Genomic DNA, 24,778 nt, shown 5'->3' on the forward strand with positions numbered 1-24,778 from the left:
TACTTCATAGAAAGGGTCTGCCACAGTCTCTGGCCCAAGTAGATGCTTAATAAATATGATCAAATAGATGAATAATGGTTGTCATAATAACCAGTAAACTGATTATTTATTACTTAGAATTACAAATAAATAATTATTATAATAAGCTAAAACTCATTGTTCATATAAAAGCAAATAGTATGCATGGAGCACTGGTTGTGGTTCATAAACAATGAGTGCTGGAACGCTGAAAAGAAATAAAATAAAATGGAAAAAAAAAGCTAATACTAGGTGCGCTGGCTTAGGTCATGATCTCAGGGTCTGCTCTTCAAGGAGCCTGCTTCAGCTTCTCTCTCCCTCTGCCTCCTTTCCCCACTTGTGCGGCCTCTCTCGCTCTCTGTCTCTCAAAAACAGACAAACAAATAAACAAAACCAAAAAACATCTAATACTAGGTGACCTTTGGAGCACCTTTAACCTTCCAGGGAAGGGATTTTGTAATAAGCCCGTTTCTTTCCCCAGAGGACTAAAATATTGAATAAGCAACAGAGAACTTACACCCACAGTTTAACCTCCTGCAGAGACTCAGTGCTCCAGGAAAACTAATATGCCCAGCCCTGGACAGAACACAGTGTCAGCAAAACTAATATGAGCTGTCAGCCTTGACCCCATCAGTTGATGCTTTTGGCAGAACCTGATGAGCCCAAGGGCCTCGGGCTTAGGTGTGTTGATCGTTTTCATTAGAGGGGGCTGGGTATTGGGAGTAGGGTCCTTAGATTCAATCAGACTTTGACTGAATCATGGCCTTACCACTTGGGAGCAAGGTAGATAAACTCTGGGCCAGACAGTTTCTCATCTGGACCATGGGAGTAATGATACTCATGAGAGAGAGAGAGAGAGAGAGAGAGTGTGTGTGTGTGTGTGTGTGTGTGTGTTTAAAGAATTAAATGAGATATAGGTAAAGCTTTGCACTCAGTTCAGCCTCTATTCCTTTCACTTTAGGTCAAGACTGAGATTCAAGTGGCATGAGTTTTATTTTCAGCTCTGTTGAGCTGGATGGCTTTAGCAAATTCTGGGCTTTTCTGGGTTCCATTTTTCTCTTTCTGGAAAATGGCATGACCCCTCTCCTATTAGGTAGAGGCATATACCGCAAGGTTAGTACAACGTTGGATTTCAGCAAACTTTTTTACAAAGGCCAGCTAGTAAATATTTCAGGTTTACCTGGAACCCAGTGGGCCCTGTCGGATGGTCCTCATAGTTTGTTTTCCTACCACTTTTTAAACTTGAAAACATTCATTCTTAGCTGGGCCAAAGGCTGTAATTTGCAAAGCCATGTCTGAGTACTGGAGTACCAGAGCTGGAAGCAGTCTTACCCAATGCCTTCCTTGGAGGGCAAGAAAATGGAGGTAGCCCCCCAAAACTAGTAACCTTCCTGTTGCTTCCTCCTTTTTCAAAGGAAGAGTGCGGAACAACTGCAAGAGATTTTTTTTATTTATAATAGTCACATGTTTCAAGTAATAGTTGTCTTTCATCCAGAGTTCCATTGCAGTTAGTACAAATCATCGATGATGAAAGAAAAATCGTTCTGGAAATGTTAAGAATGGGAACTTAGATTTTTAGAAATGTAATCTTCTGGAAAGTATTTCTGAAGAAAAATCCCTTCTCACTCATACACACAAGACATATAAAAACATCACTGGAGTGTACTGGGGTGTGCGTGTGTGTTTTCTTCTGTATCTATCCCTGCCAGTTCCTGGTTTTAAGTTAGTCCAGAAAAACTTTATTTTAGGTATTCTGTGCTTTTTAAAGGGATCTTGAGGTATGGGAAGGCTTGCCATTAAAACCTTAAATATATGTTTGTGTTTATATGCCCATTTTTTCCTTATTGCTTTATTTAGTTAGTCTTAGCAGAAGGGGCAGAATTATAACACAGTAGGCCTGGGGAAATTGCCAAGGGCTGGGATTCTTTTCTCCCTTCCTATCTTCTTGCCTTCCTTCCATTTTCCTTTGGATGTTTCTAGAGACAGTTCTGCATGGAATGTCCTCTTAGGGAGACCTGGGTCTCTTTGGTCACCTTCGATTCTGGCATTCCTGGGATTCTTTTTTTTTTTTTTTTTTTTTTTGTGGTGATACTTTTGGTGCCTTTATTTCAAGAAAATGCTTCTTGAAGCTCTTGGTTGGTTGCATGGCCAGACCAAACATCTTTCTCTTGGGTGGGTTGGTATCCACCCAGGTGGTATTGAAGTAGTAGAAATAAATGCACATGAGGGGACTGTGTGCTTTCTCTATGGAGACACAAGATCAGCCTACCTCCAGCTGCTGAGATGACCCCCGGATAGTGTGTGTGCTGTGTATGGAAGAAATGTCACAACTGTCTTAGTCTGATAGCAGGAAGTATTCTGACCTGAAAACCAGGAGATTTAGGTTAATTGTGATCTTGGGAAGTCCCATCACCTCTCTGGGCCTTTTTTCTGTCTATGAACATGGGGACTAGAGAGATTTGGAATTATTATGGTTTATGAATTTTGTGAGTTAACATAACCATATGCTAATTATTAGTTTTTTTTAAACAATTATGAGAAAATGTGGTGGAATAATTGGGCACATTGGTGCCAATGAAAGAAAAAATGTTTGGGGCTTACTAGAATAGTATAATTATTTACATAATTCTTTACACCTAGCTCATATTTATTGGATATTTCCTGCATGCCAGCCATTGTGCTAAGCCCATTTTACTTGGACTATCTCAGGATATACTAATATTCTCATGTTAAAGAAGAAAAAGAAACTCAAAGAGATTAAGTCATTTATTCATTTTGTTTTCTGTTTGTTTTTTTTTTTTTAAGATTTATTTATTTTAGAGAGACAGCATGAGAGCGAGCACAGGGTAGAGGTGGGTAGGAAGAGACAGAGGGAAAAGGAGAGAATCTTAAGCAGATTCCCCGCTGAGCACAGAACCCAACTCGGGGTTGGATCCTATAACCTCGAGATCGTGACCAGAGCCAAAATCAAGAGCCAGAAGCTCAACAAACTGAGCCACCCAGGCACCCCGGAGATTAAGTCATTTAAACCCAAATATATTTTATTCCAAATCCTGCATTATTAACACTTTTACTGATGAACTTCCAACTTAACCCTAAGGAAAACTCTCTCTAGTCATGTATGATTTGGGAAGGCATAGTTGACTAAATACGTCACGTTTTTTCTCTTCCCCCCTTTTCTTTCTTAGGCCACCTCGAGACTTGGACTCTAAAGCTTGCATTTCTATTGGAAATCAGGTAAGAAAAAAATATCACATTGCCAGTTAATATCTAGACCATTTCCTAGGTATGCTTTCTGACTGGCCATTGGAAAATCTATTTTCCATAGCATGCCGTCAGGGGATCGGTCACAAAGTTTGAGTTTAACAGAAGTGGTGGGTGGCTTTCTGGCTGTTTGGATGCCTTATTGAAATCAGGCTAGTGTCGCCCTGATGGAAGATATTTGAGGAAAGTAGATGACTTGCTTTGGGATGAATTCCTTAAAGTCCAAGTGTAGATCTAATTGCCATCAGTCAACAAATATATGAGAAAGGGGGCAGGGCTAAGAAGCCACAGTATAGATCACTCAAAGTGAGTCTGGAACCGAGTTGAAGCTGGCAGTCTGTACTGCCTGTGATGAGCAGGTGGCATACTCCACCAGTCTGAACATCTCCTGGTGCTTCCTGCTGGCAGTGGCTCCTTGGATAAATCTTCTAGATCAGAAGCTTCTGGACCAGAAATAACCCTTAGAATGTTGGGGGAAGCCAGAGAGGGGACAAGGTAGTATATGTCCTTAAATTTTTTCTTTACTCTTGTATTATTACTCTTCTCTCTTGCAGAACTTTGAGGTGAAAGCAGATGACCTGGAGCCCATAATGGAGCTGGGGCGGGGTGCGTACGGGGTGGTGGAGAAGATGCGACACGTGCCCAGCGGGCAGATCATGGCGGTGAAGGTACAGTTGACGCTCCCCAAACATGTTCTGTCTGTGGTATATACGTTCATCCATCTCAACCGCAAATCAGTTCTTTTTGTAGAAGCAAAACAATCAGCAATGGGGTCAAACAAAGAAGATTTTCTGTAGGGAACAATATTTCCCTCCAAATGTCTGGAAAATCCTTTGTTGGTATGAGTTGCATTTACTGGTCGTTTTTTTTTGTTTTGCTTTGTTCTTTTTTTTTTTTAAGGAAAAATAGTTTGCATTTTAAAGATTTTATGTATTTATTTGACAGAGAGAAATCACAAGTAGATGGAGAGGCAGGCAGAGAGAGAGAGGGAAGCAGGCTCCCTGCTGAGCAGAGAGCCTGATGCGGGACTCGATCCCAGGACCCTGAGATCATGACCTGAGCCGAAGGCAGCAGCTTAACCCACTGAGCCTTGTTTTGTTCTTTTAACTGATAAATCCGCCCCCATCCTTTTAACTTTTTATGGAACCACATGTCCTCACACTTAAAAGAATTATCAGTACTTCTTTAATGTCATGGAATACCAGCTCCAAAATAAATTACCTTGATTATTGATTGTTACTTTTCTTTTTCTTTTTCTTTTTTTTGCTGGTTGGTTGTTGAAGTCAAAATCCAAATAAAAGTTCACGTACTGCATTTGGTTGTTATGTCACAAACATCTCTTTCATTCTAATATTCTGTTGCTTTTAAAGAATGGTCCCCAAAAATCAGGAAATGAGAAGTGAGGGAGAAAATTTTGTCCATTTGTGGGAAAAGGGAAGGCAAAGACATCTTGAGTGACTGCATTGTTTTTGAGCTGGAAAAAGAAAATTGGAATCATTGCATATTTCTTGAGTGAAATATTTCTTTGGGGACCCACCTTCTGTACACGTGTTCATGGATTTGGCCCATTGTTAGGGACGTGGATGGTCAGATGACTTGGACCCCTTTGTTTTTGGAGAATGGAGATATATTTCCCTTGTCTTGTAGATTTTGTAATGTGTTCTTCTGCAGACTTTTTGCTAATTAGGCCAAAATTATAAAAGCTTGTATAGTCTTTTTAGTATGATATTTTGTTTATTTTTTATTATATATTTATTTAATTATATTATATGATATTTTTACTGTCATTTAATGACAAAATTGTCTTTCTTTAAGACTACATTTGCTGGTGTGACAGGTGTCTTTCCTCTTGGAAGCCCTGGGATAGGAACAAACAGTCTCTCCGTTTCTGCTTGATTCCATCCATTTCCGAGAGCTCTGTCCATTCTTCTTTAGTTGCTACCTAGTCCAGATATTCTTATTTCTTCCCAAAGAGGGGCTTTTAGTTTTTTTTGTGGGATCCCGAGTCAGCCACAACGTTACGAATACTCTGGTCTCTGTACCAAACGGCCACAACACAATAGAGCAGGCGTTTTTATGACTTGGAAGGAAATGCACTTGCCAACATTTGCTCATCTTCTGAAATAGAGTATCAATTGGCTTCTTGCCGGGGATTTTTCAGGAAATCTACTGAAAGTCTTCCTTATTTCTCATATGGTACAAATAGCTAATCACTAGGGTAAATACTTGAAAGGTCGTTGCTAGAACTTGTGCTATGAGTTTTGTGGTATTTTTGGAACGGGACTCCTCAAGGTCCCTGCCTTATTAACTGACTCATCCTCAGGGCAGTAACCATCTGTCTTTCCGTGCATTCCCATTCAGCGGATCCGGGCCACAGTCAACAGCCAAGAGCAGAAGAGGCTACTGATGGATCTGGATATTTCCATGAGGACAGTGGACTGTCCTTTTACGGTCACCTTTTATGGCGCACTCTTCCGGGAGGTATGTGATCCTTCAATTCAACATCTGAGGAGAACAGAGACTTAAAAAGGAGTTTCTCTAATCCCATAAAGGCGATGCACCCTCCTGGCACTCTTTCTCATTGGACGTGTCTTCTCTAGAGAGATTTCTGCTCGGGCGGTCATGACATGCCTTAATGCAAAGTTGGCTTGAAATGATAGCCTTTCCAAGTGTGGGGAGCCCTTTTGAAGACACTGAGGCTCCCTTTCTCCCTTTTGTTTTGGTTTATTTTGGCGTGGTTCTCTCTATCAATTGTCTGTAGGCTAATTTAGGTAGATTACTTAAAATCTGAAATATTATGGTCTAGTGGCCAAATGATAAGCTTCATTTACCCTGTTTATGTACCCCCAGAGGCTTCCAAGGATCTCTTTGCTTTACCCCTGCTTTCCCTTTCCCATGATGTGGATTCTGATGCTTCGAAGAGCTATTGGATGAACTATTGCCAGTGTTCCGGGTGGGAGGTCAAACATGGAGTAGGCCTGTAGACCTAATCCCTAGAAGACAGGAGCCATCAAGTCCTGGCTTTCTGGGAATCTGTTGCTTCTGACTATTGGTACTGATGTATTTATTTATAATGTTTTTAAAAAAATTTGAGTTGACACACAATGTCCCATTAGTTGCAGGTCGTACAACGTAGGGATTCAACTTCTCTTTGCATTATGGGTGGTCACCGCAAGTGTAGCGACCGCCTTCACCATATAACTCTACTATATCATTGACCATATTCCTTCTACTGTGCCTTTTATTCTACTAACTTCTTCATTCCATGGCTCTAGTGACCCTCAGTGTTTAGACCCTCTCTTTATCAAGGAGTGGGGGATCCCACGCAGGCTCTGCTTGGCTGTCTGCTAGTTGGCTCTTGGGAAACGAACTTGCTTGTCTGTAAATTCCTTTGAGACCTTGAAGGGAAATTGTACATTTCCTCCAAAAACCTGATTAAGAGAACAGTTCTTCATGACAGGTGTTACTGTTTCCCCTTCTTTTTCTCTTCTGTCCTCTCTAACAATCTCTGAATCAATTCATCTCCAGGGTGATGTTTGGATTTGCATGGAGCTCATGGATACGTCGCTAGATAAATTCTACAAACAAGTGATTGATAAAGGCCAAACAATTCCAGAGGACATCTTAGGGAAAATAGCAGTTTCTGTGAGTACATCATGAACCCTACTACAAGGAGCGTGTGAGAAGTCTAGACCCAATGTGTCTCTCATTCCCTACTGTGAGCATATACTAGCGGGACTAGAGCTGCCCTCCAGCGCAAGTCTGCTGGATGCAGAAGTGCCTCTGTGGAGAAAAAAATGAGTGCTTTTCTTTCTGGGCTCAGTGTAGAATATTCTACCACTGACTTGGTCTGGTAAACTCTCCGTTAAAATACCTGTAAGCTGTACCTCCCTTTGCTATGACCACATTCCTGGTGTCTACATTCTGATCTTAGTTTTTTCTGATTTTCATTCGTGGATTTTAAAATGTTTTCTTAAGGCTAATAAGGCATAGAAAGAAGCAGAAGAAAAGGAAATGGAAAGAAAGATTGCCCTCTTAATGGCTGTTGAGACTCATGAGGGTGGAGAGAAAAAAAGTGCTGGAGGCCAAAAGAAACACCAGCTAGATGAGTGGGACACCCTTTCTACTGTGAGATCCGGTCCTCTGTGATGGGTGGAGGTCAAGGAGTGTAGCTTCCTGTGTATTTTCCTGGATAGGGCCTCCGCTGTTGGAGAAAATACCTCACCTGGTGATGTTAAGCGAGAGATAATAAACCTTAACATTCAGTTTCTTTCCAGTGATGGTGAAAACTCTATCTTGTGTTTCTCCTGCAGATTGTAAAAGCGTTAGAACACTTACACAGTAAGCTGTCTGTCATTCATCGAGGTAAGCTGGCATGGAGTTGCTTTGGCTCTTCCTTTTATAACATCCATTTCTTTTATCCAGGCTTTTCTTCCCCCATGGGTGGAAGAGGAAATGAGTCAGGCCATAGAACTGGAGGGTTTTCCTTCTCAGAGGAATAGCACATTATATAAGTAGCTGCTTTTTCTCTTGTCTGAGGACACAAGAAGCCCTGGTCTTTTTATTGCACCTAAATTGAATATAAAATATGTGTTGCCAAGCACAGCTCTGGGATTACCCCACTGAGAATTTTAGAGAATGGGATAAAAATGCCTGTTGTATTGACCGTGGCCTAGGAGATTCTTAGAAAAGCAGATTCATGGGTCCCCAGACCCCCAGAATCTCCATCTTCAACAAGATCGCCAGGTAATTTTTGTATGCCTGAAAGTATGAAAAGTTCTGGTATAAAGTACTGCTTTTTCAGACCGGAGGAGGCAGGATAAAATGAAAAAAAAAAAAAAAAATTGATAGATTTATCTCTTCTTCCTTTACCTGCTCTGGTTTCCTTCCTGTTGGCCTGTCATCTTTCTGTCCGTCCGTCCATCCATCCATCATCCATCCATATATCCATTCTTCCATGTTAACATCCATCCATCCATCCGCCCATTCATCTCTCCATCCATTTCTCACTTGCAATCATTTTTCCACCACTTATACATCACTATAATAGGTGCCTTGAGAGGTATATGAAAACAAAACACATTCTTTTTTTTTTTTTTTTAAAGATTTTATTTACTTATTTGACAGAAATCACAAGTAGGCAGAGAGGCAGGCAGAGAGAGAGGGAGGGAAGCAGGCTCCCCACCGAGCAGAGAGCCCGATGCAGGGCTCGATCCCAGGACCCTGAGATCATGACCTGAGCTGAAGGCAGAGGCTTTAACCCATCAAGCCACTCAGGCGCCCCAACAAAACACATTCTTATTAAAATTCCATATAGGGATTCTTGATGGGGAAATAAGACCGGTGTATGACAAACACATGGAAAAAATCAGCCATATTACCAAGGTGGAATTACCAAGAAGAGCTCTAGGTAGATTCTAAAGCAAGGGAATAATTAGCAGTGGGTGACTATAGTCCAGGAAAACTTCTTAGAGGTCGCTCACTCAACCAAGTCTGAAGAAGAGTTAGAGGCAAGTGTGGATAGCTGGTGGGGTAGTGAGATTTGGTAATTCTCACGCTGTCTGCGTCAGCCTCAAAGTTGTGTAGAATGTTCCACTTGGAGTGCCTGTTATTACTGTTACTGATGTGATTATTATCATTAATTGTTATTATTAGAAATTGGAAAAATACGGAGGATGACCAGGAAGAGAAGAAAGTAGGAAAGAGGGGCGCCTGGGTGGCTCAGGGGGTGAAGCCTCTGCCTTCGCCTCCGGTCATGATCTGAGGGTCCTGGGATCGAGCCCCGCATCGGGCTCTCTGCTCAGCGGGGAGCCTGCTTCCTCCCCCCCCCCCTGCCTACTTGTGATCTCTGTCTGTCAAATTAAAAAAAGAAAAAGAAAAAGAAAAAGAAAGTGGGAAAGAATCCAGGTAGGAAGAAGCATGTAGCTTACCCCCCTATGGGAAACTTAATTTTTCGTATTTATTTCAACATTTGGAAATATTTCATTTGTATTAAAAATATATACGTAAAGTATAAAAATAACAGAATGTGCACGACCACCATTCAGTTTAAGGGAAAACGTTATAAAGGGTTATTTTTAGTGTTTTTTGAATAACTTACTCTGCTGATTACATGTCCTTTGTGAAATACCCTCAAGAGGGAAGAAGGTTAACTCTAATAATTTTGAAGTCTGTTATCCAGAGATAACAGTGATTTTCTATGTGGGGGCATGCTTTGTGGTCTGGAATCTCTGAATTCCTGATGAGTTCCGCTGTGTTGACCTCAGACATACACCTCTTGCAGATGCGTCCATTGAAACAGGTTGCCTTGGGGCGCCTGGGTGGCTCAGTGGGTTAAAGCCTCTGCTTTCGGCTCAGGTCATGGTCTCAGGGTCCTGGGATTGAGCTGGTCCAGGGTCCAGGGTCCTGGTCCAGGGTCCAGGGCTCTTTGCTCAGCAGGGAGCCTGCTTCCTCCTCTCTCTCTCTCTCTCTCTGCCTGCCTCTCTGCTTATTTGTGATCTCTGTCTGTCAAATAAATAAATACAATCTTAAAAAAAAAAAAAGAAACAGGTTGCCTCAATCAGATTGATGGATGGTGGGACTGTATTCTGCCTTATCGCTCCACAATCTGTTTACTCCCACACTTAAACTGTGCAATAGGTCACGATGAGCTGGGCTTAAAAAATACATATATTTTGTTGTCCTAAGAACACTTAAGATGAGACTGCTCTCGTGGCAGATTTTAAGTGTGCAAGGCAATATTACTCATCATAAGGTCCATGGAGTACGGCGGATTTCTAGAATGTACTCATTTTGTGTCATCGTGTCTATGCCCAGGGAATGGGGGCATTTGATTCAGTAATAATGTTTTAAGTTTTGACTACTCGTATGGGGCCAATGCAGATGATAAATAGAGGAGACAGCCCTTGATGATGGAGTCATACACCTACAAGAAGGAGGAGCCATGAATAGGAAACCTAGTTGGAAGCAGTGGAAAGAGGAAAGAGAAGTGAGCGAGATGTGGGGATGTTGGGCCCCCTAGTGGTGGACACAGGAATCTTCAGAGCAGGCTGGGATCACTGGCTCTTGGTTCTTCTTGCTTTCAGACGTCAAACCTTCCAATGTGCTGATCAACGCTCTTGGCCAAGTAAAGATGTGCGATTTTGGAATCAGTGGCTACCTTGTAGACTCTGTCGCCAAAACTATTGACGCAGGATGCAAACCGTACATGGCCGTAAGTACGGCAGCGGGGGGGGGGGGACGTGGGGGCATCTGGAAATGCAGCTGCCCGCAAACCCCGCCAGGAAAGAGGAAATGGATGGCCACAGAGGGAGGATGGAAATGTGCTTACGGTGCAAGAAATATCCTGCATCTTATTTTTTTTTTTCTTAAGTCTTTTCTGTCTGAAATCCTTAGTCACTTGCTTCAAACATACTATTTTTTTGAAATTTGAGTAAAAGAGGTCTATTACTCGAAAAAAAAAAAAACCATAAGTAATAGATACAGCCCACACACATTTTTCACCTTGTGTCGCAGGGGAGTGTTATCCTGCTTGCTGGGGACAGAAGAATGAACAGAATTTAAATGACCCATCCAAGTCAGTTAGGTTAGTCCTCCTAAAGGATGGTCATGGCTGGGAAGATTTGCTGCCATTGGCTGAGACCTTGGGACCTCCCTTTAACATTAAGGGGCTTCTGTATTCTGATTTGAAATAGTTTTGCATTTGGGATTGAGAACACTCCCCCTGGTGTTGAGCAAATCTCGGACAGTAGCCCGGTGACTTTGGCAGATTCTGACTATTCAGTTCTGGACTGTTGGTGTTCTTAACAAGGAAAATTCTAGACTGGCAAAGGAGCTTTGTGCTGTGTATCCTCTTTCTTCTGAAGGCGAAATTGAAATGAGGTTTTTTTTTTTTTTAAATTAGTTTTGAGTCATGAGGGACTTTGATCCATTCTTGTCTCCAAGAAAAGACTCCTTTAGAATGAGGAAAATCCCACGGAGGCGTCGATATTTATTGTAGTGAGTGAGTCTTCTTGGCCTGGGAGGCTTATGTTAACAGGCTTAAAACAACTCACTTGGCAGCTGGTGACATCCCCGCCCCCGGAGACTTTACCAAGCTAAGATCGTCCTCTCATTTGTCTTTTTCTGTCTCCTTTGCAGCCTGAAAGGATAAACCCAGAGCTCAATCAGAAGGGATACAGTGTAAAGTCTGACATTTGGAGTCTGGGCATCACAATGGTAACGTGTGATGATCATTCCGGACTGTGAGGTTCTGGGCGGGAAGCTGAAATGGGCTGGGTTTCGTGAACAAAAGGGCAAACGCCCTAAGGGTGGGTCCTGGGTATCCTCTACTGCTGGACGGGGCAGGAGGTTTTGCGTGACGATTGTCTACGGGATGGTGTTGTGGAAAGGCTGCGCTAGGATTGGGCAAACCCAGTCTTTCTCTTTATTCCCCCCTCTAACTGGGCGTGGGCCCTCCAGTAAACCGCTGCAGTCGAAGGACTGTCTTATTATCCTCCTCTGTAAGATGAATGCTGCCGATAGCTCCTGATAGTTTACCTTATAGTTTAAAATTCAGTTATTCTCATCTAGGCGTTAAGTTGAAGCTACTCCAGGAATGCACATGTGTGTAGACCCTGACCGAGCTGTGGTCCAGGACAGAGGCTGTGTTTCCTAGAATATGGTTCTGGTAGACATCCTGGCCACTGAGGTCAGATATAGCCGAAAGACAGTAACAAACATGATAATTTCCTGAGGCCCAATCCTACAGTCATCCTTTGTAACTTGGGTGATCGTACATTTTCAGCGGATCACCAAGGTCTGGAATTACCCACTGTGGTCCTGGCTCCTTCCCAGGCACGGCAGCTGATTAAATCCCGTGGGTTATTTCACATCCCTGCCCAGAATACACGTGATGATCTTGTAACGGCAAAGTGGCCTTACTCAGATCCAAAAAAAGATCAGTCATTTGGTCCCTGGGTTTTTTTGTTGTTGTTGGTTTTTTTCCCCCCATTCCAGTGAGTGGCCTGCAGATGGCAGCAGATACACAGCTCTGGAAAAATCTTAGGGCGAGACTAACTTTTCAGACTGAGCATGGGAACACCTGGTTACTTTACATCCGGAAGCTGCCTGCTGCTGGCTTACAATTTTATTAAGTGTCACATGACTTTTGGTGAGGACCCAGTTATAAATAGGCTTCAGTGGCTTCCTCCAGTAAGATAAAAATCCCTAGTGGTAGGAATGGGGAAAACGTAGAGAACATGTTGTTAGTTTATTTGTCCCCCAATTTTACTTGAACTTCACCTCTGTGATGGCCGCGGATTCTTCTGGAACAGCAGAGCACCGCGGGTGCCCTAAAGTGGTTCTGTCTCAGCGGTTGTCCCCTTGTTTTTTTCCTCCCTTCTAGATCGAGTTGGCTATCCTTCGGTTTCCCTACGACTCTTGGGGAACTCCCTTCCAGCAGCTCAAGCAGGTGGTAGAGGAGCCCTCGCCACAGCTCCCGGCGGACAGATTCTCGGAAGAGTTTGTTGACTTTACCTCACAGTGGTAAGAGAGCCTGGCTGCCAAGAGCCAGTGGGAAGGAAGGAGAGGAGTTCTCATGAACTTCCTCCGTTGGTCTTAATCCATTACACATGCATTCATTCCAGAAGCATTTATGGAGTGTGCCCTCCATGCCGGAGAGACAAAGGTGCCTTTATCCCAGTCCCTGCCCTCAGTGAACTCAGAGTCAAGTAGGGGAGTCTCTTCAGTCCGTGATGTTGGTACCATGTGGTGATCCGGGGAAGGAGCTGTGCACAGGGTATTTGGGGAATGCAGAAGAAAGGCATTAGAATGGAGTTTCTGGGGGAGAGACATTCTGTGCTGAAGACTCTAGGAGGTCTTTTTCCAAGTGATCAGGGAAGTAACGAAGGGAAAGATATTCCAGGCAGAAAAAAGATCATGCTTCATGTCACAAGAGCGAGAAACTCCGTTATGAGAGCTAGAAGCTGTTTTGGCATTGATCGGAGCACGGAGACAACAGTCAGAGCAGGGGAGTAGTTAAGACAGTCTTGTGTTTTGTAGGCTGCCTCCTGCACAACCCTTGTTAGCTGTGGGTACCCTTGCTCGTGAGAGTGTGATGGACAGTGCTGGGGGTCTGAGGAGGGAATCTAAGGAAAGTCAGAGTAGAAAATGGAAAGAGTCATGCTAACAGCGTAGACTTTCTTTTCGTGGAAATTGTCAGGGGAATCGAGGAACGTAGGAGAGGGCATGCATGGTGCCCATACCACCAGGTATATATAACCTGATACTAAGGACCATCCCAAGTGTTCCTGGAAGACAACACCACAAGGAAAGCGCAACATGACGCTCGTTTACATGGGTGCCCAGCAGAAGCAGATGGCGCCAAGCCCTGCTGTCACCCCGGGAGGGGGAGCCATCGTGGCCGCCCCCTGCTGAGGAAATGGCCCCTCTGAGGGCCATCTGATGGCACAGGTCCTCAAGGTTATCATTTCTTGGCCTCTGTGCTCTTTGGAAGAAGTGTCCTGAATGCAGCTTTTATTGGGAAACATGATGAGACAAAGCAACTGTCTGTTGTTTGTGAAACGAAGGCCTCTTGGAATTTTCGTTAGTGCTGGTCCCCGGGGTCACCCCTGGTATTTTGCTCTGATGATGCATGAGGCTGGCCTACTGTTGGTTGTTTTTGTTTTTAATTTTTGGCCAAATGGTGAGAGAGAGAGAGGCGCTGGAGCCATGGGCTGGAGGACAGTGCGTTGTTGAGCGCCTCTGACGGGCACTACTTCTGGGCTACCGAGGTGGGTCCTCCCCTCTGCTTTCCTTGGACAAATGTGCTGGATGAGGTAGGACCCTGGTCCGGCTGAGATGGGCTCATGGTTTTGCCTTCTGGGTTCAAGAACTTGTTTTTATGGTGTATTTGGGTGTTTTCCCCCCCCTTTTCTTTTCTTTTTCCTTATCCTCAAGTGTTTAAAGGTCACAGAGGAAAAGGGGTGAGTCATCTTGGAGAGTTCAGAGCAGTAGTTCTGAAGAGGAGTGGTAAAGGGGAAAGATCTCCTCTAGGGAAGTCTTGTTAAACTCTCTTCCTGGTCACCTTTCTCCTGCCTGTTCCTCTCTTCCCCAGGAGTCTGGCTGGGTGCTTCGGGGAACTGGGTAAGAAGGAGGCTGGTGTGAAAAGCTCGAGAAAGTGCAGCTGCCTGTTGAGAATTGCTAGTTTACTGCAACTGTGGTCCACGCTGGCTGTTGGTGTCCAGCCCTCGAGAGAACTTTCCAAATGTATTGTCGCTTAGGCCACACCCTCAGAATTCTGACGTCATGCATCTGGGGAGGGTCCCCAATATCAGTGTTTTTCAAAGGTTTTCCCATCGTTCTACTATGCAGCTGGGGCGAGAACCCCTTATTTTGCCCTGCGGTCTGTGGACCCGATGTCAAAACCCATTTTTCTTGTCTAATTTGTTTTTGAAATATGGTGCAATTACTTTTTTTGTTCACCAGCGTATTTTCCCTCTTACTTAGAATTTCTCCCAAAGATTCAGAGCATTAGAGCTTTTTAGGGATGTTTAGAAAATGAAAACCTTGAGAAATAATGCTAATTTTAGCGTCTGCACGCGTAGGTACACTGACAATCCAGAATGACCTGTGCCCCTGCTGTGCCCTCCCGAACACTGCTGGTACCTGCAGCGACATCCAACCCCTCTCGTCTGCTGTCAATTTTTGTCCCAGCTGCTGAGGTTCATTAATTTAAAAACTTTGAGCCATAGATATTTTCTAGCGTTCCTGAAGCTGTTCCTTGCTATTAATTCTATTTCATTTTACTCAATTCATGTCAGCCAGTCTGGCTTGCTTAAGGGGTTTACCGCCCCCCCCCAACACACACACACACATACACACATTAATAGAAACAAAACTCAAATCACCTCAACTTTGAAGTCTTACAAGAATAATTATTCAAACTTTCAGTCTATTTCCTGTAGAGTCTGACATTTCAGAGTATCAATTGTGTAAAATGGTGAATCATTTTTGTTGGTGGGACAATTGGAAAGAATAAGAGAAGCATTTTTTTTTTTTTAAGATTTTATTTATTTATTTGACAGATGGAGATCACAAGTAGGGAGAGAGGCAGGCAGAGAGAGAGAGAGAGAGAGAAGCAGGCTTCCTGCGGAGCAGAGAGCCCGATGTGGGCTGGATCCCAGGACTCCGAGATTGTGACCTGAGCTGACGGCAGCGGCTTTAACCCACTGACCCACTGAGGTGCCCCTAAGAGAAGCATTAATTCTGGATTTACCAGCATTCTTAGTGATCCTCTCTTGGATTTTTTTTTTTTTTTTAAATACAGGCTCTCCTCTTTCAGACAGCAGATCAATAATAGCTTTTTGTCTCTATAAAGTACCACTAGATATATTTTTGATACCCCCCCTTAGTATGAACTCTGTTTTGATGTCCACTGAGTTGGAAATGTTGTCTAAGGCTTCAAAAACACAGTACTGATTTTTTAAAAAAGATTTTTGTACTAGCTTATAGGTACACACGTGCTTCCAGGAGCAATGCCGTTATTTTGCTCGTTTTATTACTGACAGTTTTAAATTTAAATTTTAAATTTGGATGAAAGGAGGTACAAATGACTGCCTAAGAACACCCTCTTCTAGGGTGCCTGGGTGGCTCAGTGGGTTAAGCCGCTGCCTTCGGCTCAGGTCATGATCTCAGAGTCCTGGGATCGAGTCCCGCATCGGGCTCTCTGCTCAGCGGGGAGCCTGCTTCCTCCTCTCTCTCTCTGCCTGCCTCTCTGCCTACTTGTGATCTCTCTCTGTCAAATAAATAAATAAAATCTTTAAAAAAAAAAAAAAAGAACACCCTCTTCTATTTCTTGATGAAGCAATGGATCTCTTTTATAGCTGTTCCTCCGTTTTCCCATGTCCATGGCCGGATTTGAGATACCTGTTCATGAGTGGATGCTTTTTGGAGGGATCTCCATGTGTTTTTCGTGTCTCCGTGGCATAATCAGGCTCTGATCCTTCCAGATTTCTCGGAAAACCGCTGTTTTTGTGGTTAAGTGGGGGAAGGGGAATATAGATTTGGAGCGTGAAAGGTGAATCCCAAATTTTGAGATAGATGCATCCTGGTGGTTTTATCTCCTACCTCTGTCTTTGGGCTGAGTGTGGAGCCAGAAGAGAAAGGTGGCATTACCCACAGCCTCGGTCCTCTGTCAGAACACGTGTGACCTTTCCCGGGAGGCGTGCTAACTCAGCGTTTGATGACCACTCCCCACCCCCACCCCCGCAGTGCTGCTTCACACTGTACCACCTCATCCAGGGAGTCTGTCTGGCTTTTGGTCTCCTCTAATCACTGCGTGTGAGTTGACAGTAATCCTGGTCTGCTGGGGGAGTAGAAAGCACTAGCAGGCTCTCACGCTCATACCCAAAGTTACCTCTAGAACCCGGAGCCCCAGCTGATGTGTTTCTTTTTTTTTTTTTTAAGATTTCGTTTATTTATTTGACAGAAAGAGACACAGTGAGAAAGGGAGCAGAAGCAGCAGAGGGAGAGGGAGAAGCAGGCTTCCTGCTGGGCAGAGAGCCCAGTGTGGGGCTTGATCCCAGGACCCTGGGATCACGACCTGAGCTGAAGGCAGATGCTTAATGACTGAGCCACCCGGGAGCCCCTGATGTGTTCTTTTGTCCTAATATCAGAGAGACATCATCCTGGGGGTGGGGGTGGCGTAGGGGAGAGAGAGAATGGGGGCCGGAGGTAGGAGAGGAAAGAAAGTTGAGGCATTTATGCCTTATGGACTTTAAAGGAAAAACCAGTGATGTTCTACCAATCCTTCCTTTCTGTACTTATTTTGAAATATGACTATGGAATGATGTTTCCTCCTCCCCCCCACCCCCAACACATGGTCTTCTTATCCTAGGGTTTTTTTTTTTTTTAAGATTTTATTTATTTATTTACAGACAGAGATCACAAGTAGGCAGAGAGGCAGGCAGAGAGAGAGGAGGAAGGAAGCTTCTGGCTGAGCAGAGAGCCTGATGTGGGGCTCAATCCCAGGACCTGGGATCATGACCTGAGCGAAGGCAGAGGCTTTAACCCACTGAGCCACCCAGGCACCCCTATCCTAGAGGTTTTAAAGTATTCCTAGAGTAAGTAACGCTGTCCTTCAAGGCCTTGTTTTGGGATTCATAGTTGAGAAGTCTCGTAGAAAAGCCTTATATTCTAATCCGACCGAGGGTGAACAAATGAGTATCTAAAAAGGAAAAAGCGGAATCGTGACAGGCTTATACTTCTCTCCAGAACCCCTTCCTGTAGGTGCGCAGGCTTGGTGACTGAAGGAAGTTTCTGGAAACCCAACTACGGAGTGCCCAAACAGCACGACTTCTTTCTTGCTTTTCCTCCAGGCTTATTTGAGAGGCTCAGTGCCCAGCTGACCAGCCTGATGGCATCTTGCAGTGTGTTGGAGGTCGCCCCAGACGTTGAGACTGACTCAGAGGAACTAGCATGACACAAGCGCAATCAAATACAGTTCTTGACTTGTTCAGGAAGAAAGAGTAAACAGAGGCACTGGATATTTATTTAGCCTATGTTAAATGTATGGTCTTGAGAGGCATAATGTGTTTTTTTTTTTTTTTTTTTTTTTTTTTTCCTGTGGGCATACCAAATAGCCCTTCTTGGAAACCATCAGGGGGAATTCAAATAGGCATAAATCCTCTGGTCAGCACAAACTCCAAGCTAGCAATTCTCAAGGCAGCGTGAAGCCATTTTTTTAGTGTCAGCTACGGTCAGGAGCGTGTGTTGTGGCCTTTAGAAGAGGAATTAGAACCCTTAGCTAATTGCACGCTTGAAAATGACAAGCCACTTGAAAATGCATAAGTCTGACTCCAATCCAAAAAGAAATTGGTGTAGCTTTGAGCGCCACGGTTGTTATTTTATCCTGAATTGCAAGCACTTCCTATGGAACGTGGAAAATTTACTTTCCCCTCCCCCATAGCCTGAGTATTTTGCTATTCTTAGCCTACGTTTTGAAGTATTCTCAATTTAAAAGATGGAGAGAATGGGTTTTATCAGTTATAGTAATTCAATAAACAGCCTCAGATTGCTGTGTAGGTATTTTCCATGAGTGTGCCTCAGTAGTGCTTGTGGTAAATTTTTGAGCCTTCTGATCAGAGGCCCTAAGTGAAGAAAGCCTATCAGCTAGCGATCCGCGAGGTTTCAGGAATCTGAAACATCTTCTGATGCATCAACTTGGGGTGCTTTCCCTACATTTTCTTTATACAGATTAAGAAAAAAAAAAACCCCAAAAACCAAAAACCAAAAAACAAACTCCAGAGAAATTTTCTTAAACTGTCCCAGAAGTGAAAAGATAAGTTCTCCTGACTTAAAATGATCTCTCCTTAAAAAAAGGAAGTGCTTACATTCCTCAACCTGATGAGACCAGAGAGTCTTTTATTATTACTGACAAAATAGAAGTTCAAAAATCAGCAAACATCACAAAGATCTCTGGTTGGTAAAAGGTGCCCGTGTTCTAACACTTGAGCAAGAAGCCTCTTTTCCTGTCATCCCCTCGGTTCGGTTGCTGACCAGTGGAAGCCAGTGATGGCAGGGTGGGTCGTGGTCCTGAAGGAGGATGGATGTTGGCAGAGTTCACGCCCGGTCCTGGTCTGAGGACTCCCTAAGGCGCCCGTCTAGGTAGAGACATCCGACATCAATCACGTGACTAGTGCGTGCGGATTTCAGGTGGTGTCTGTGTTTCTCATGATTGCCTCTAGCAAGTTAAATTGTCCAGATCCTGGAGAAGACTTTCTGATTTTTGACTGGCTTTGAGTATTAGCCGAAAACTCGGGGCTTTTGTCCATTAGCCTGTTTGTTTTCCTCACTAGGGTCTGTGTGCAAGTCCGCAGAGCTCCTGGGATCACATTTCTTCATGTCTGTTTCCTTCGAGGTGCCCTAGCTCTGGAACTTAGAAAACTTCTGCTTGCCGGGGTTCAGGGAGAGAGAGCTGGTAGTGTTGAGAATGTGCGCAAATGACAGACGAGAATCAGCCGGAGGTGCTTCTCAGTGAATTTCATTTCCAAGCAGGGCATAGAAGGCAGCAAAGCAGAGGAATTTCCTCGTCCACGTGGTCCACAGGGTTTGCAACATCAGCATTCATGACTTTTGGGACTGGGTTATTCTTCGTGGTGGGCAGCGGTGCTGTACCTTCTAAGCTGTTTAGCCATATCCTGAGCCTCCCTCTCGAACCCCGTGGAGATGCTGGTGGACGTCACAGTTGTATCGACAACCCAGGCATTGCCACATACCCCCTGGAAGGCAGGATCGCCTGCACCGAGCACCCTCAATAAAGCCCTGCAGAATCCCAGGCCGCAGATACGCGCGGAGTCCTACGTGGGACTTCCAAGGTCTCATTCATTTCACTCAGGCACACCTTCCCATTATCAATCTGACTTTGACAGTTGATAATTCCTTTTTCTAATTCGCTCTTATTTTTATCCTCAGTTGAGACGAAACTTTCTCTCATAGGTTGTCTGGTCACTGAGGTCACTAGGTCCTAGATCTGCCCTCAGTTCCAGGTTGAAAACTTCTCTCCTCACATCTCCTGTACCCTGTCTCAGGTTCCCTGGCTTCCACCCACAGCATTGCCTGGAATAAACTGGTAGGCTGCTTTAAGTTGTTTTGGCTCAAAAGCTTTCTCTCTCTTTCTCTCTCTTTTTTCTTCATTTCGTTTTGTTTTATACCACACTTTCTCAAAACGTCTCACTCTCTTATGGCTCATACCTGGACCCCCCGACCCTTCCTCATTAGTATTAGCCCATGATGGTGGAGCCAATCTCATGTCACACATACTGGGTCTCATCTGCTCAAAATGATCCATTGGCACAAATCCCAGCAACCCTAATGATCAGTCACATTTTGGTTTCTTCAACGCCAGGCTACGTTTCTTCCATCCATGTGGGGTTCAGTGGCCCAGTGGGCAGAGGGGTCTCTAGGTCGCCTTGCAAATCACAGTTTTCAGAACCATCCTCTTCTCCATTTGGGGTTCCAACTCCCAAGAAACCACTTATTTTCTTTCTTTCCATTTTAAGGCCATGGGTGGATACAGGGGGTGGTCTGAGGATAGTGGTGAGGGGCTGGTGTCTTCTTACTGATGTTTTGTTACTGTTGCCTTTAGTATCAAATGTCCTCGAAACACTTGTGTCTACAGACAGTCCTGTATACAGAATGGGAGCCACTCGACAGTCCCGCGTGACCACAAAGAATTTCTAAGAAGAATCATTGCGAAGTCACTGAGTGTGCTTTCTCTCTTTCATTAGCCAGGAAGTTATAAACAAGGAGCGTTACTTTAGACATTTTATGGGTGGGGGGTGTTGCTTCTATCTCAGGTGGGTTTGGTTAGGAATCTATAAAAGCAGATTATACATTCAAAGGAACCAGAAGCAGGGAGAACCAGATATCGAAGATTGGAAAGAGAGAACATGTAGTATAAGAAACACCTGCCAGTTTCTTTGCCAGTGGGGGTGGAAGAAGAGCTGTTTTGAAGGAAAGTCTCTATGTGTTTTGGAATGTGATGGCTGTAGATCAGAAAAGTTAGTTTGTATATCCTTAGCAAAGTTTCAGAAAGAAAGTATACACACACACACACACACGCGCGTGCGCGCGCACACACATGGACACACAGACACAGACCCCCATTCTTCCTATGAAGATATACCTAGAGTGATTTAAAACACAATTTTATTGTGTTTTAAACACAATAGTGTATTAAAGTGTACACAATAGTGTATTAAAGTGTCTTAAAGTGTAACCAAAGAGGGGTGTCAGGATAGGACATTCAGTACATGTAAAAGCTGGTTATGTTTAGTCTTCTGCAGATTCTGAAATCCTAGTCTTGTGAAAATACATGTGAAAATGGTTCCTAGATTTTAATGTGTTTAATTTTTTTTTCTTTAAGCTTGAAGAAGAATTCCAAAGAACGGCCAACATATCCAGAACTTATGGTACGTATTGTTAGTAGTGTAAACATGTCCAAACCAACAGCTAGTAAAAGTAAAGTGATTAAGACCTAAATTATAATCAAACAACCATATTAGAAGAGCTGGTTCATTGAGACATTGGTGACCCGAAGTGAATTCAAGCAAAAAAAAAGAGTGTGTCCTAAATCCTCCGTTAGTGTGGCTGGGAGCAGGTCACCTTTCTTAGCAACATTTTCCGTGTTGGGAATCTTGTTATCATACAGACTAAATGATGCCTATAAAATTTACATTTTCAAGTTCTCAAGATATCAAGAGTCATTAATTACTAATATAAATGAGGGAAAGCATGCTTTAAAGGATTTCAGCGATGATGAAGACAAGTGTTAGGCGGCTCATCAGATATTTCTGATAAAATATTCAAGATTTGCTGGATGAGGTGCTTTTAGTAAGTGTTTAGGGAGGAAAGATGTTTTTTCCTTTTGGTTTTCACGTTAGTGAAAAAAGTAAGACCAAGCCTTATTAATTTGAGTTATATTACGTCTGCTTTCACGGCTTACCATTTGTACTATCTATCTGTGAAAAAAAAAAAAAAGTGAAAATAAGACCTCAGGAATTGTTTTAAAATAGTTACTCTTAAATTGTGGTAAATGTAACTGTAAGGTAATTACAAATGATTCTTTAGCATAGATGGCAGGGGCAAAACTTGGAAACTTTATCGAGGTATATGTTGAAACACATTTTGGGAGGAAATATGATAAAATTCGGACTACTTACTAATTTGCATTAACCACCATTCCTTAGATTTGTTTCAATTATCAAGGTTTTAATTTTAGCAGGGGAAGGAATAGTTTTGTTCAAGTAGAGGGAAGTGTAAACATTGACATTTCTTCCTGGAACACAGGTATCCAGCAGGCATTAAATGCTTGCTTTTGTCCCACACCAGACAAACAGTGCTCAGTGTTTAAAACTGAGGGCAGGGGCTAGAAGTATAGGTTCCTGAGATCTTTCACCAAATGGTGTGGTGAGGTGGTTCTGACGTGGGAGAAGTGTGTGTTATTTACTACCTACAAATAGATAATTGGCCATTTATATATCTTCTTTGGAAAAATGTCTCTTAAGGTCCTTTATCCATTAAATTTTTTTAAACAAAGTTAACAATAACTTTGTTATTGAATTATGAGTATTAAAAAAACTTATTTTGGGGGCACCTGGGTGGCTCAGTGGGTTAAAGCCTCTGCTTTCTGCCCAGGTCATGATTCCAGGGTTCTAGGATCGAGCCTCGCATCCCTGCTGAGCAGAGAGCCTGCTTCCTCCTCTCTCTCTGCCTGTCTCTCTGCCTACTTGTGATCTGTCTGTCAAATGAATAAATAAGATCTTTTTAAAAAAAAGCAAAAAACAAACTTATTTTGGATATGAGCCTCTTATCCAATCTATGGTTTGCAAATATTTCTCCCCATTCTGTAGGTTAACATTTCATTTCACTGATCAGTTCTTTGGCCGTGCAGATGCTTTTTAGTTTGACGTAATCCCCCTTGATTTTTCCCAACAAGTACGTGAAAAGGGGCTCATGGTCACTAGTCATCAGGGAAATACAAATCAAAACCACAATGAGACATCACCTCACACCTGTCAGAATGGCCATCATCAGAGACAAGAGATAACAAGCATTGATGTAGAGAATGAATGTAGAGAAAAGAGAACCCTTGTGCCCTGTTGGTGGGAATGCAAATGAGCTCAGACAATATGGAAAACAGTATGGTGGGGTTCCTCAAAAAAATTAAAAGTAGAAATCTATCATCCAGCCATCCCATTTCTGGGTTTATTTCTGAAGGAGATGGAATCACTATCGTAAGAGGGTATCTGGCTTGCATGTTCAGGGCAGCGTTATTTATAATAGCCAAGGTGTAGAATCGATGGGAGTGTCCATAAAGGCATGAATGGATAAAGAAAATGTGGTACACACACAATGGAATATTATTCAGCCATAAAAAATAAAGCCTACCTTCAGCAACAATATGGGTAGAATGCGTAGAGCATGGCCTATAGTTAATAGTATATCGTATATTTGAAAATTGCTAGGAGAGTAATCTTAGAGATTCTTATTATGGAGGAAGAATGGTAAGTGTGTGAGGTGAAGGGTGTGTTAGCTAACCTTATGGTGGGGATTATTCATATTCTAGGTATTGTTTCATAATCTAGAAGTTTATCAAATAATCACGTATGCCTAAACTTACAATTATATTTCAATAAAGCTGGAGAAAAGAAAAGAAAAGAAAAAAGAGTACAGCCTGGAGATTTCAAGCCAGGAAGAGGTACAGAAAGCCGATTCATACAATAAGGGATGGTCACAGCCAGTCACATGGGTTTTTGGTTCTGTTAGTGAACCTTTGATTTAAGTCTCAACTATTAGCCAATGGGGGCGGGGGACAGTAAAGGAACACAGGAGAGAGTTTTACAATAGACAGGGTGGTCTCCTTCGGCTCCCCATTGTCCCCTCTAAAAAGGCATTCCTTGGGACTCAGCGTTCTGTTGGCTGTGTTTGACCAAGACCACAGCTGAGTGAGAAAAGATGAGTAATGTTTGAAAAAATCTCAGCGTACCACGTTTGGGTTGAACATTTCTTGCTGAATGTGTGTGTGTGTCTGTGTGTATGTGTGTGTGTGTATGTTTCTTTTTCCCCTCCCTGACTATATTTTTAATAGCCAATCAGGGGCCTTTTTAGTCCCAGCTACCCTTTCCGGGTATGCTTATGTAACCCAGAGAGCATTTTAAAATTAATTTCACATAAAGTGCAACAGACATGGAGTGATTTCTGGGGCATCTCAGGACACCTGTACTCCTATAGTAAACTTGCCTTGTTTGTCTCTATTTTCAGATAAGAGAGCATTTTCTATATATTTAGGGCTATTTAAAATGTGGAACATTTTTTTTCCCCCTTCCAAGTGACCTCTTATCAGAGGTTTCAATGGAGCACTCTTGAGGAAAAAAAAAAATGCTGAGTTTCCGCTTAGTATACATGAGCAGCTGATGTTGAATTCCACTTTCCAGTATGTTCTAAGGCTGTGGTCTTTTCTGGTCAGCATATTAACGTTACAAAGTCATGTGCATTTCCCTCCCCCGCCCCCCAATTCTTTTTACGACACTAGTCTGTGTGGTACTGGAAACGGACTTGCCTTCTAAGGCTATAACTCCTCTCTGCTTTCCTGTGAAACTGAGGTTTTTAAGTGGAAAATCTGAGTCCAGATGCTTTGACTTAAGCATTGGGAAAACATATGCTAAGAGACTATTGTTTCAACAGTAGGAGTTGGTGAAGAAAGGGGAGAAAAAAATCCTTTTTCCAGGTGAAGCGCGGGATAATTAAGGCTTCAACCCAGACGTGTACCTCTTACAGAAATCTCAACTGTTTCCCCTTCCCCCGTCTCGGACTGAGGGGTGTATGTGATTTCACATCCTCTCATTTGCTTGTTCTCCCAGACTCCCACGGGGGGACGTGACTCAGTAGGATGTCTTCCCCTACAGTGGGGACCAGCCAACTTTTTCTGCAAAGGGTTAGTAAATATTTTAGGCTT

General features: G+C 43.2%; 1 protein-coding gene across 4 annotated transcripts in view; it reads left to right on the forward strand.

Moving 5' to 3' along the window:
* MAP2K6 (mitogen-activated protein kinase kinase 6) overlaps window positions 1-24,778 on the forward strand; it is a 118,838-nt gene that overhangs the window by 80,944 nt on the left and 13,116 nt on the right. For all 4 annotated transcript variants that reach the window (XM_045080963.1, XM_004749075.3, XM_004749074.3 and 1 more), the window contains exons 3-11: window positions 3,207-3,255; window positions 3,837-3,950; window positions 5,644-5,763; window positions 6,811-6,927; window positions 7,596-7,647; window positions 10,368-10,495; window positions 11,422-11,499; window positions 12,668-12,807; window positions 21,188-21,233. In XM_045080963.1, the coding sequence (XP_044936898.1) occupies window positions 3,207-3,255; window positions 3,837-3,950; window positions 5,644-5,763; window positions 6,811-6,927; window positions 7,596-7,647; window positions 10,368-10,495; window positions 11,422-11,499; window positions 12,668-12,807; window positions 21,188-21,233 (844 nt within the window). The remainder of the gene's footprint in view (window positions 1-3,206; window positions 3,256-3,836; window positions 3,951-5,643; window positions 5,764-6,810; window positions 6,928-7,595; window positions 7,648-10,367; window positions 10,496-11,421; window positions 11,500-12,667; window positions 12,808-21,187; window positions 21,234-24,778) is intronic.

Source organism: Mustela putorius, unplaced genomic scaffold (assembly GCF_011764305.1).
Source record: "Mustela putorius furo isolate JIRA1106 unplaced genomic scaffold, ASM1176430v1.1 tig00000487_pilon_pilon_pilon, whole genome shotgun sequence".
In the NCBI taxonomy this organism is placed as follows: Eukaryota; Metazoa; Chordata; class Mammalia; order Carnivora; family Mustelidae; genus Mustela; species Mustela putorius.